The sequence below is a fragment of the Ictalurus punctatus genome, chromosome 2, assembly GCF_001660625.3.
Source record: "Ictalurus punctatus breed USDA103 chromosome 2, Coco_2.0, whole genome shotgun sequence".
Lineage (NCBI taxonomy): Eukaryota > Metazoa > Chordata > Actinopteri > Siluriformes > Ictaluridae > Ictalurus > Ictalurus punctatus.
Window position 1 is genome coordinate 29228132 of NC_030417.2, and position 12525 is coordinate 29240656.

At 40.9% G+C, this 12525-nt stretch overlaps 1 protein-coding gene across 3 annotated transcripts; it reads right to left on the reverse strand.

The window, feature by feature from the left end:
• Positions 1 to 632: 632 nt before the first annotated feature.
• On the reverse strand, positions 633 to 11607 carry LOC108259915 (peroxisomal membrane protein PMP34). Of its 3 annotated transcripts, none has more exons than XM_017459730.3 (9): positions 11530 to 11607; positions 8097 to 8157; positions 7886 to 7952; positions 6078 to 6232; positions 5665 to 5781; positions 4468 to 4613; positions 4255 to 4350; positions 4056 to 4138; positions 633 to 1887 (listed from the first exon to the last, which is right to left on the reverse strand). In XM_017459730.3, the coding sequence occupies exons 2-9, from the start codon at positions 8140 to 8142 to the stop codon at positions 1740 to 1742; spliced, it is 858 nt and encodes a 285-aa protein (XP_017315219.1). In that variant the 5' UTR covers positions 8143 to 8157; positions 11530 to 11607; the 3' UTR covers positions 633 to 1739. The 3 variants fall into 3 exon arrangements, with proteins under 3 accessions (XP_017315219.1, XP_017315211.1, XP_053531038.1); XM_017459722.3 differs by lacking the exon at positions 11530 to 11607 and adding an exon at positions 10891 to 11445; XM_053675063.1 differs by lacking the exon at positions 11530 to 11607 and adding an exon at positions 8313 to 8455.
• Positions 11608 to 12525: the final 918 nt, after the last annotated feature.

The window sequence follows — 12525 nt, forward strand, 5'->3', positions numbered from 1 at the left end:
GCATCTTCAGTTTGCCAGACACTACTGGAACTTCAGCAGAATATTTTTGTGAATTTACAAAAAAAATCAAAAGGTTAAACAATAAAGACAATTTTTCACAGCCTTCTTTGCTCATATTTACCAAGGGTGCCAATATTGGAGGGATATAATAGTGGATGGAACTGTACAGCTAGCAAAACAGGCCATGGTGTGTTTTTTTAAAAAAAAGAACTGTTGTAAAGAAGAAATTCATACAGTCCCCTCTGAAACTATTGGAATGGCAAGGCTGTTCATTTCATTTTGCTGTAGACTGAAGACATTTAGGTTTGAGATCAAAAGATGAATATGAGATGAGTTCATAATTTCATCTTTTATTTTCTGGTATTTATATATAGATGTGTCAAATGATATAGAACACAGCACATTTTTATCAGACCACCCAATTTGTAGTTGAGCAAAAATATTGGCACATGACTGACAGGTGTTCCTCGTTACTCAGGTGTGTAGCTCTGAACATTAGGTAGGTTTTACCCTTCAGTTTCACCTGTGAAGATTTCATTTGTTTTTAAAAAGGATAAGCCAACATCAGAGAGCTGTCTATGGGAGAAAAGCAAGCCATTTTAAAGCTGAGAAAAGAGAGCTGTGAAGAAAACCCCAAAAACAAAAATGACATCACCAACAACCTCCGCAGGGGTGAAGGTATCACAATCCACCATTCGAAAAAGACTTACAGAGCAGAAATATGAGGCCATACCACAAGATGCAAACCACTCATCAGCAGTAAGAATCAGAAAGCCAGATTGGAATTCACAAAGAATTACAGAGATGAGCCACAAAAGTTCTGGAACCAAGATTAACCTCTACCAAAGTGATAGAAAGACCACAGTGTGGAGAAAGTAAGTATCTGCTCATGATCCAAAACATACAAGCTCATCTGTGAAACATGGTGGAGGTAGTGTCATGGCTTGGGCTTGTATGGCTGCTTCTGGAACGGGCTCACTAACCTTTATTGATGCTGTAACTCTCAAGCAACAGAATTTAATTCAGAAGTTTACAGGAACATTTTGTCTTCCAATTTACAGAGAAATGCATCCAAATGAATCCGGAGGAACTTCATCATGCACCATACAAAACACATTGGTACCACAACAAAGGACTTTATCAGGGGGGGGGGATGGAAGGGTTTAGACTGGTGAAGTCCTATACTTTTGCTCACCTAAAAATCGGATGGTCTGATACAAAAGGTTCTATGTTTTACGTTTGACAGATCTAGATGTAAATACCAGGAAATAAAATCTGAAATCCTAAACTCTCATCTCACATTCATCTTTTGATCTCAAACCCAAATGTCTTTGGTGTACAGCACAAACAAATGAATTGACCTTGCTGTTCCAATACTTTCAGAGGAGACTGTAGCTGACTACTTAAAGAAAATTAAATAAAGTAAGACATTAATAGAAATTATAGCAAGATAAATGATAGTTTCTGTACATCATACAGTATATCATACAATGTTTCCTATACAGAATTAAGAATTATAAGTTAAAAAGAGCTCTCCAAATAGGCTTTTTACATCATTGTTAAAATCTGACAGTGAACATGACCACTGAAATTTATTTAAAAAATTAAAATGCATTTGAGTGAATCTTTGCAATTATTGAGCCCATACCCTGGTAAAAAGATGAATGCTAAGATCCGGCATTGTAGACTTTAACAAAAGAAGCAGGCTGACTCTGGTTAGTTTTAAGGCTTAACTGTTGTTAATGCTTCAGCTTCTTATTGAGGCCCATCAGTTTGAAGGTGACTGCAGCGATCTTCTCATACACCATGAACATGAGAGCTGCTGTCAGCACTGTCTGAAGAAGCTTCGCCTCCAGACCTTTGTAAAGGCCAGGAACTCCACTGCGCCTGTGGGAGAGATACGGAATAAACAAAAGTACTATGCTTGAAAGTAAATGGTTATACCCTTATCTACATTATCAATCAATCTGTTTTCAGTTCCAGGGTTACATTTACAGCTGGCTGAACTGGATGTATGTACACAGAGCAGTGCAGTGCTCCTCACTTTGGCAGTTCTAGGACATCTACGTGTAATCATACCATACATTTTTGTGTGTTTAATAAATACATTGATGAAGTCAGTTATTTCTTGCTATACTAGGCTTATGCGAAACAATAATTGAATCATCCCTACATGATATTACACCTCTGCACCCAACATCAGTACCTGACCTCACTAATGCTCTTGGAGATGAATGAGTACAAATCCCTACAGCCACACTCCAAAATCAAGTGGAAAACCTTCCCAGAAGAGTGAAGGTTATAATAACAGCAACGTGGGACTAAGTCTGGAATGGGATGTTCAACAAGCACATATGGGTATGATAAACAGGTGTGCACCAACTTTTGGCTGTATAATGTATGTTTGACATAACATTAGACAAATATATGGTAAGAAACAGTTATTATTTGTTATGACACTGAAATATTTAGCCCAAAAATAGTCAAAACTGGATCTTTTAGTTTTAGCCCAAAATGGAAATAGGCAGGTCATTTGGACTTAAAAAGGATCAAGTCAAATCCAACACTACAAATAATTCCAAAGGTGACAATGATTACAAAGCTTCACTGCTGCAGCATCCGTGTGTAAAATTTTAGCAGTGCAGAGATTACAAAAAAAACTACAGTTTTGTCATCATTCCACACAAGAGACATCATCTTTACAAAATCAATGTGTTTTCCCACCCTCTTTTTATTGACAGGATATAATAGGCCCTGATCATCGGATGTTTTTAAACTATCAGCTGATAGCGGGAAAAATAACCTTTATCGGCCGATACATCAGTGCATCTCCAATATACATACATACATATATATAAATCAGTCTTTTCTCTCTGTGTGCTCATTTGCTGAATGTGACAGTGTTATGAGTTAAAAATGTACTTAAAATTGTTTACTGTACCTTGTAAATGAATTTATTTCCATTAAAGAAATATATTTTGTTTATGAGGTGTAAAGACTAGTCATGAGATAAGTATGTGTCCTTTTTAAGCAATGAAAACTAAGTTTTGCACTGAAAATGTCTGCTAACCAGGAAATCGAGCTTAGAGATTTAATGGGTTAAAATAATTAGTTATTTTTCTGCTCAGTACCCAGACAATACATTGTACCATTCTTCGTACAGTAGGTCATGGAAAATCAAGATTATGGTCAGGGAAAAGTCATGGAATTTTACATTTGACTTGGAGTGGGAACCCTGACAGTCTTATGCTTCTGTTATTTACTGTTGGGGGAAAAAAAAAAAAAGAAAAAAAAGAAGACTATTTCAGACATTTGTCCTTGCAGTCACTTTGATCCTGTTTGGACCAATTCCAAAATCTATTCAGTTGATCTACTGGTTATAATGATAATTACATATAAATCCTACAAACATTCAACCACTTGTTCTTGAGATATCGGGCTAATGAGAATCTCGGCCAGACGAATGGATGGACAAATAGACACGCAGACAGGCTGACTGTAGAAATCATACATCACACACTTCCTCTACTCTCCTTACATCTGAAATGCTGGAAAAACTCGTTTTCTTATGTTTTAGAGCCTTTTTTTTTTGCAAATCGCAAGCATGGAAAAGCTATATTGCACAACCCTATGCAATACAGTTATTTCTTATATAAATAAAGGAATCCTCTTTCAGTAGACCTGTACCTTGGCACAGGATCGTTGTACCTGAGCTCACATTAGATCTGAAATCACAAGAACTACTTTATAATGGTCTGTGTGGTTTGACGTTTGTTCAGTTCACCACTCTCAACTTTAGTTCCTACCTGCAATTCATTTCCATTGAAGTAATTGCTACGCACCCACAAGAGACATGAGCGACTTGTGGCTTGCTAGTGGAAATAGTTAAGTGTTTAAAGGGGTAAACTTTGCCTCCTCGTTGGTTTTAAATAAATAAAGGTGAAATGTACCTCGATTATAATATATTGTACTGTGTATACATAAATAAATAAATTTAAAAAACAGAATCTCATCCTCAAGAAACATATTTTATTTGCTTTTCAGCCTGAACTTACTTGATTCTGTCCAGTAGTAAATTGACCACATTGCGCACGCTGCCCAGTAAACCGCCCTTTGCTTGTGATTTGTGTTGACCAAACTGACAGAGGAAAGGCAGATACAGGGATTAGAAACATTTTGTGGGAACAGAGACTAAACATTAGACAGAATATGTCCACATCTGATGCTTGTAACACAAACGGCCGGTGCATTTACCCTCAGAATGGACTGGACGGTCTGCAGTGGATAAGTGGCCGTCGTTGCGATAGCCTTGGCAATGGCACCGATGAGAAAGATTTCAAGTGAGGAAATCTGTAAACAAAACGTAAAAAGCAGGATTTTCAGATGAGCAATAAGAATAAACCTTTACGCTGAGGAAAACCTAGCAAATGACAGCATAGAAATAAAGAGTAATGGGGCGTCCAGCACCTTGCGTCCAGCTCGCCCTGCCCTCCTCTTCATGGCCTCATAGAACATGAACTGCACCGCAGGGTTGAACACCAGCAGCAGGGACGGGAGCGTGCCGTTCCACAGCGCCCCTACACCCTCATCAGCTATGATCTGGTAGAAAGTGTCTTGGAGAGAGAAAAAAAAAAAATCATTCAATATGAATCACATGCTTATAATGGTTATGCTACACTGCTTTGACTAAACACTAAAAGCTATCAATCATAATATAAATCAATTGAATGGTGTGTTAAGATGAAGAAACAGATCACAGGTCACATTTCACACCAGTGCGCTCTGTGTCAGATCAGAGGTATATATTAATGCGCGTTATCATTTCCATGGTCATTTTTAAACTGTGTGTAACTGCTGGTATGGTGACGATTTAGAATTTATGAAAAGGAGTCTACACTGTTAATGCTTTGTTTTCCAAAACAGGAAATTCCATCCATCCGTCTAGTTTCCATACCGCTCTTCCTACACGGGGTTTTGGGAAGCCTGGAGCCTATACCAGGGAACTCATGGCACAAGGCGGGGGACACCCTAGACCCATTGCAGGGCGGGCGGGCGGGTGGGCGCTCGCTCGCTCACTCACTGTCAAAAACTATGGAGACAATTTAGAGACCCCAATCAGACTACAGTGCATGCCTTTGGAGTAAGGGAGGAAATCGGAGTACCCGGAGGAAACTACCGAAGTACGTGGAGAACATGCAAACTTCACACACACAGAGCGGATGCATGATTCAAACCCCCAGTCCTGGAGGTACACAGCAAACATGCTAACCACTAAGACCTAATGTGTTAGTCTTTGCTTGCAGGGAAAAGGAAAAGAAAAGAAGCACTCCTTCCCACACACCCACGTTGTTCTAGACATGACAAAGCTACATTTTTTTTTGTCGTATCAATTACAAAGGAGTGAAAAAAAATATGCTGGTGAGGAGCCTTTCACAACACTAAATGTAACTATAGACAGATAAAAGGATTGTAATTGTTTTCAAATTTGCTCTGGTTTAACGTGAAGAACACATGGAGACATGCTGTTATAGGAAGGGTGTATGGAGTATTTGGGGTGTAACAGCTCCATCGTGTTTTATTTCTCACTTTGTGCATTTAATGACTGACTGTACCTCAGTGGAGCAGTGATTAGGGAAAGTGCTGTCACGTGCTCTTTGGACTGACCAAAAATGCCCTTGTAGTGGGTCTGGTGGAGATCTTCGTTCCGAAATTTTGCTCCCTGAAGCTTCAGCCGAGTGTTCACCACCCACATGGGTGTAGTCAGGAGCACGTTCACAGTCCCTAGAGCAAAAGGAAGACATTTATTCCTCAAAAGCAAAACTCTCCATCCTGCTCTCCCAAATAGAATAAGAACAGCCTCATTTCTGATTTAGTTTGTGAATTCATGACATTAATGAACGAATCAGTGTGTTTCTGCTTAGGCTTGAAACAGCAGCATGTAACAAAACACTCATTTTAAAGCTTATGGCCAATTGTGTTGATATAACAATGAAGCAAGCTAAATAATTTGAAGTAACGGGGGCGGCGGGGGGATTCCGGGCCGGAGAGGCAAAAAAAGACGTGCGGTGTTTGTCTACCTGCAATGAAGCCCATGACAAGATCTTTGCCAGGCGTAGACTGCCCTTTTCCCAGGACCATCAGCCGCTTCAGTGAATTGAACGTGTAGAAGTAGACGAAGTTTGAACAGCACAGACTAGAAATTACAGGAAACCAACCACGATAGAGAGACGTTCTGCGAGAGCAAAGAGAAAAAAAAACATTTTATTTGAAAGCATACAATTTAACCACTAACTTTATATTATTAGATGTTATGTGATTATATATATATATATATATATATATATATATATATATATATATATATATAGATAAATAGATAGATAGATATAGAATCTCACAAAAGTGAGTACACCCTCACATTTTTGTAAATATTTGATTATATCTTTTCATGTGACAACACTGAAGAAATGACACTTTGCTACAATGTAAAGTAGTGAGTGTACAGCTTGTGTAACAGTGTAAATTTGCTGTCCCCTCAAAATAACTCAACACACAGCCATTAATGTCTAAACCGCTGACAACAAACGTGAGTACACCCCTAAGTGAAAATGTCCAAATTGGGCCCAATTAGCCATTTTTCCTCCCCAGTGTCATGTGACTTGTTAGTGTTACAAGGTCCCAGGTGTGAATGGGGAGCAGGTGTGTTAAATTCGGTGTCATCCCTCTCACACTCCCTCATACTGGTCACTGGAAGTTCAACATGGCACCTCATGACAAAGAACTCTCTGAGGATCTGAAAAAAAAGAATTGTTGCTCTACATAAAGATGGCCTAGGCTATAAGAAGATTGCCAAGACCCTGACACTGAGCTGCAGCACGGTGGCCAAGAACACACAGCGGTTTAACAGGACAGGTTCCACTCAGAACAGGCCTCGCCATGGTCGACCAAAGAAGTTGAGTGCACGTGCTCAGCGTCATATCCAGAGGTTGTCTTCGGGAAGTAGACGTCTGAGTGCTGCCAGCATTGCTGCAGAGGTTGAAGGGGTGGGGGGTCAGCCTGTCAGTGCTCAGACCATATGCTGCACACTGCATCAAATTGGTCTGTATGGCTGTTGTCCCAGAAGGAAGCCTCTTCTAAAGATGATGCACAAGAAAGCCCGCAAACAGTTTGCTGAAGACCAGCAGACTAAGGACATGGATTACTGGAACCATGTCCTGTGGTCTGATGAGACCAAGATACACTTATTTGGTTCAGATGGTGTCAAGCGTGTGTGGCGGCAACCAGGTGAGGAGTACAAAGACAAGTGTGTCTTGCCTACAGTCAAGCATGGTGGTGGGAGTGTCATGGTCTGGGGCTGCATGAGTGCTGTCCAATAATGGACAAAGCTTCTAGTTGTGCAGAAGCTTCACGGCAGACAAAGCCCCACAGTGGCCTCTGGTTGGGTAAAAGAACCACACTGGTCAAAACCCCTGGCTGGGTAGAAGCCCTGTAGTGGTAGAAGAACCTGGTTTGGCAGAAGCCCTGCAGTGGTAGAAGCCCCTAGCTGGTCAGAGGCCAAATGGTTGTCAAAGCCCATGGCTGAGCAGAAGCCCCGTGGTGGGCAGAAGCCCCATGCTGGTCAAAGCCCCATATCAGGCAGAAGCCCCATATCGGGCAGAAGCCCCTGGCTGGGCAGCAGCCCTCATGGTGGTCAAAGTCCCATGTCGGGCAGAAGCTCCACAGTGGGTGATGCCCCTTAAGCTTAAGTAGTGACTCATACTGTTGTATTAAATAACACTAGCTACCACTTTTAGCCCAAGTAATTTTTTCTCTAGACAATGAAGCTTTCACTTGCTAGCTAATGATTTTATGATTGGTCCCTTCTGCAGCATTACAGAATACTTACACGCCCTCCTCTTTTGCAATCTCAGCCAGAATGACAGGAGTGGATTTGGACTTTCGGCTCTCGTCCACTGAAATGCAGCAGTAGGACATGCACAGTGAAGCACAGACAAATCAATCAACACTCAATGAAATTTAATACCAAATAATAAATCCAATACAGAAAACATGAACTCAACCAGCAAAACAAAGTTAAACTGTTTCAATCAACTCACCCTGCAGTCGAATTCTGGCTGTGTCCAGAGGGAAGAACACCGTCATTGCCGTCACACTGCCCTGTCAACCACATACAGCTGCTTAAGAACTTTGCTTCTGTAGATTTTAGCATCTCAGTAACAGATTATGGCTGGTGGTCATGATCAATTATGGATATAACATCAAAAAAGCAATAGGGTTGTCTTATCAATTTGTGCCAGCAGTATTGATCGTACCTTTTCAAGAAGCGAACAAAAATATACAATGAGAAAGAAGAAAATTTGCCATGGTCTTCAAATAAACAGTGTTCTTAGTGTAGTTTTCTAAGCTTCCTTTTCGCTAATAGTGGTTTATGAGTGCACTGCCAGAGTTTTCATTTACACTTTGGAAGTTTTTGTTTACACTCCGCAAGTCTACGTTCGTCATTCTGGCACAAATCTTACATGTGGGTGGGGCTTCACAGCTATTTACTCTCACTGCCTAGTGGGATTTGGATCCACAGCTCCCTGACCAGGAAGTAGAGAAACCAGTGTCGTGAATTTTGGAGAGCGTGCTGGATGCGGTTATCTATATAGTTACAGTGTTTGCACTTTGAATGACTTACTGACTTAGTCAGTATATTAGTTCATAATTAATATTTGAGGTCTGGGTAAGTCTCATGCGACTATTGTTTCGAGATGAGCTCTCAGGAGCGGCACAGAGCATCGTTGTCATCATCCTCCTCCTCCTCTGCTGGACACTCGAGCTATTGATCCAAATCTCATTAGCCAATGAGAATAAATCGCTGTTAAGCCCCACCCAGCAATATGATATTTGTGCCGATTTGCGCCGGCGAAAGTAAACAAAAACTTTGGAAGCGTAAATGTAAATTCTGGCAACGCATTCGTAAACCATTAGTCTGTCCCAAAATCATAATATGTTGAAATGAGTACCTGGATGGTCTAACATGGTCAGCTAATATTTCCCATAACTCCTTGCGTGAGGGAGGAGTGACTAGTAATCATACCACTTCTAAATATACAATCAAATAACCCAAATAACCTGCATGCCCCATTTACAGGTAAACATTCCGAGTAGGGTGACCAGATGTCCCGCTTTGTGTTGTAATGCACAGCATTTCCGTCCTTTGTCCCACAACTTGAGTTGATGTCCTGAATTTTGATATGAAATAAAGGGTTCAGTCAAATTTGAATAGACAGTGCTCGAGCACTAGTGAATGGTGCGGCGGAGCCGGAGAAGGTGAGTGGTAAGGATTGCACAAGTGCGGGGAATTATACTAATGAATGTTCTGTGTTGCAGTGAGCTGGGTAAAAACAGTAGAGATGGGCGCCTTGAAAGACAGGGAGAGCCAACCAGCACAGAGCCGGGTATGTCTATCAAATAAAACCGCTGAAAAGTGAAAGAGAAAGATTATAGCGCCTTTTCAGTTATTCCAATCCTGCACTCTAAAAAAATTTTTTTTTTTTTTTTTAAATGCTGGGTTATTTTTCTACACAAACACTGGGTTGAGTCTTCTGGGTCATTTAATTGGGTTATTTTCTTAGTCTTGTGTAGTTTTGTGTAACCCAACCCTGGGTTAGTGGCTGGGTCATTTTCACTGACAGTTGAAGCAATGCACCTCTTCCCCACCCCGACGCCTCAGCCCAGCTGCTTAGGTCAAATCGACTCGGCTCGGACTGTTTGAATTCGCCTCAGGTGGAGGTAGCAGCTTACACGGACCACAGGTAAGTTAGCGTTCAACACTATTTAGCGTTAATGCTGCTGAAATTTAGGCAGAGAGCTCTCGAAAATGTATTCATTGTTAAACAGTAATTCAGCAGATTCAAAAGTGAATATCATGTACTCCTGCCTCGGTGTTACACTACTAGTGTCATGTGTTTATGTTGGCTGTGAAATATGAACTGAGGTTATTCTATAATTCTCTAGGTCTGCATCTTATCTGAGGCTCTGAGTTAGGGTTAGTTAGCTGGATGCTGTCACCAAGCACAATACAGATGAGTGATGCTAACCTAGACACTCACCTGAGTTGATAACATTACTTTAACATACAGCTCGCGGTAATGTTAGACATTCCCATTCCCCTTTGTGAAAGTTAACGATAACATAGCATTACAGCTGTTCACCATGATGTAACACAGAGAGTGGGTTAATGTTACTTACATTTAGCAAGTGTTTTGGACAAGGTAAGCTGTAGTAATTAGCATTAGGAGGATGGGTTAGGGTTGTGTTTCTTCATGTATTCAGTGAATGTTAATGCTGGGTAACAGGTGCAGACAGTCAGTGGCTAACAGATCCTAACTTGCTCAGTAATGTCAAGGCCAAAAGTTCTTCACAAGGTTGACATGACAAAAAGAGAGGATGGGGTTACAGTAGGTTATAATGCTTTCCACTATCTCTGTAATGTTGGTAAAATTAATTAGGTTTTGTAAAACAAAAATTGCAGTGAGGTGCTAAAGGCCGGAAAATAAATATTCGCAAGTCAGCTAGATTTTCCTGAGGAGTTTACATCGCCATTTTGTTCATTAGGAGATTTGGTCATCCTAATTCCGTGACTAAACGAAGTGAAGTTGGTGACTATGACGTCATCTGGAGACTTGTATTGATTACTTTCCCCTGAAAAGACACTTAACGACACTGCTCCTGCAGCACTGTCACTCAGAGTACAATGTCAATAACTTACATCCAAGTGTCATGTCAAGTCTTATTCTGAACTGCTATGTAGAAAACTATGCAAAAACGATCCTTTACGCCTCGTGAAACTACCTGCAGGTATTGCAGGTATTACAGGTGCAGTGTTCAGTGCTGTTGTCTTACCATTGCGCCGGCTACAGCGTGCACCAGTGTTTCATAGGACAGAAGACCGACCACAGAGCCGCCATTGGAAGCCATGTCTGCTTCTCCACGCTTAATGATAGCTGATTAAAGTAAACGGATGGAGCTGGAGATAAACGTCACACTGCGACTGGGTTCTTCAAACCATTGTCAAAATACGATATTGACGAATTTCAATGGACTTCCGCGTAGTTGTTATTCGTGGGAGAGATTCGCAATGTCGGTTCTCTTGTGCACCCTCTGGAGGTTGGAGGGCGAACAAACGATTAGGAGACGACAACAATGACTACGTTGACTTACTCTGAGTAAGACAATGTTGTGATTAAGGTGTTTACATGAGTCGCTTTTAGAATACTCCTTTCATGTACCCGTTTTACATGTTCTAGAACATAATTCGATTAACAGCACACATCATTATGTCACCGCACCATACTGTCCGACGTCCCTCCAGAATTTCACGTATCAACATACAGTTCGTCTTTGTTTTGGTACCGTATACAGTTTTGGGTGTTTAAAAGAAAAATTATGAACACTTCAAGTGCGGTTAATTATTTGTCATGCTATACATGCTAATAGACAACTGCTTGAAGCTGTGGGCTGCGTCCCAAATCGCATACTTACCTTCTATATAGTAGCCAAGATGCATGTATTTCGCCTACTATAGGTCTATAGTAGGTAAGTACGCAGTTTCGGACGCAGCCGTGATCTCTTGTTTGCCGTAAAACGGTTGAGCTCTGCCGTGTGTGTACATGTCCTGTCGCAAAATGCGGTAAAAACTCTCACACGATGTTAATAATGTGATTAAGGTGTTTACATGTCTGTAATGCACCTCGATAATGCTACTAAAACAGGAGTACTCCACATGTTTTAATTCGATTTGTGTTTACTTTGAGTATGACTTTAATCAGCTTAAGGTCATTAAAAATTGCTGTTTACATGGTAGTTTCTTAATCAGAGTATTGTCTTAATCCGGTTAATATTGGATTATTGTTGTCCATTTAAATGTACTGATTGAAACCATAAAGGACTTCCCAGTGTTGCCAGCTCCACATTTTCCACGTTTTGTTTTTCATCCATCCAACCATTTTCTATACCGCTTATCCTACAGGGTCGCAGGGAACATGGAGCCTATCCCAGAGAGCATCGGGCACAAGGCGGGGTACACCCTGGACAGGGTGCCAATCCATCGGAGGGCACAATCACATACATAGGCATTTCCAAATTGTCTGTGGTGTGTGACTATCAGCCTACCATGCATGTCTTTGGACTGGGGGAGGAAACTGGAGTACCCAGAGGAAACCCCCACAGCACAGGGAGAACATGCAAACTCCACACACACAGGGCCGTGGCGGGAATCGAACCCACGACCCTGGAGGTGTGAGGCGAACGTGCTAAAGACTAAGCCACCGTGCATCCTGTTTTGTTTCCCATATTCAAGCTTTTTTTGTATAAACTACATAAATTATATTAATATTTTGCAATGTTACTAGTATGTCACTAGTAGTGTAACACTAGAAATAATGCGTACAGTTGTTGTTGTTTTTTTTTTTAAATCTAGGTTTACTTTTGGTCTACTTGTTCTCTTTTCTTTTGTAAATATTGGTTAAAAAATTTTTT

Excerpts from the sequence above, each read along its gene's own strand:
- LOC108259915 (XM_017459722.3), bottom strand. The coding sequence starts at position 10,965 with ATGGCTTCCAATGGCGGCTCTGTGGTCGGTCTTCTGTCCTATGAAACA. Across the intron at positions 4,351-4,467 it reads CAGGGCGAGCTGGACGCAAG|ATTTCCTCACTTGAAATCTT; the intron begins GTGCTGGACGCC and ends TTTTGTTTACAG. Across the intron at positions 4,139-4,254 it reads CCGTCCAGTCCATTCTGAGG|TTTGGTCAACACAAATCACA; the intron begins GTAAATGCACCG and ends TTCCTCTGTCAG.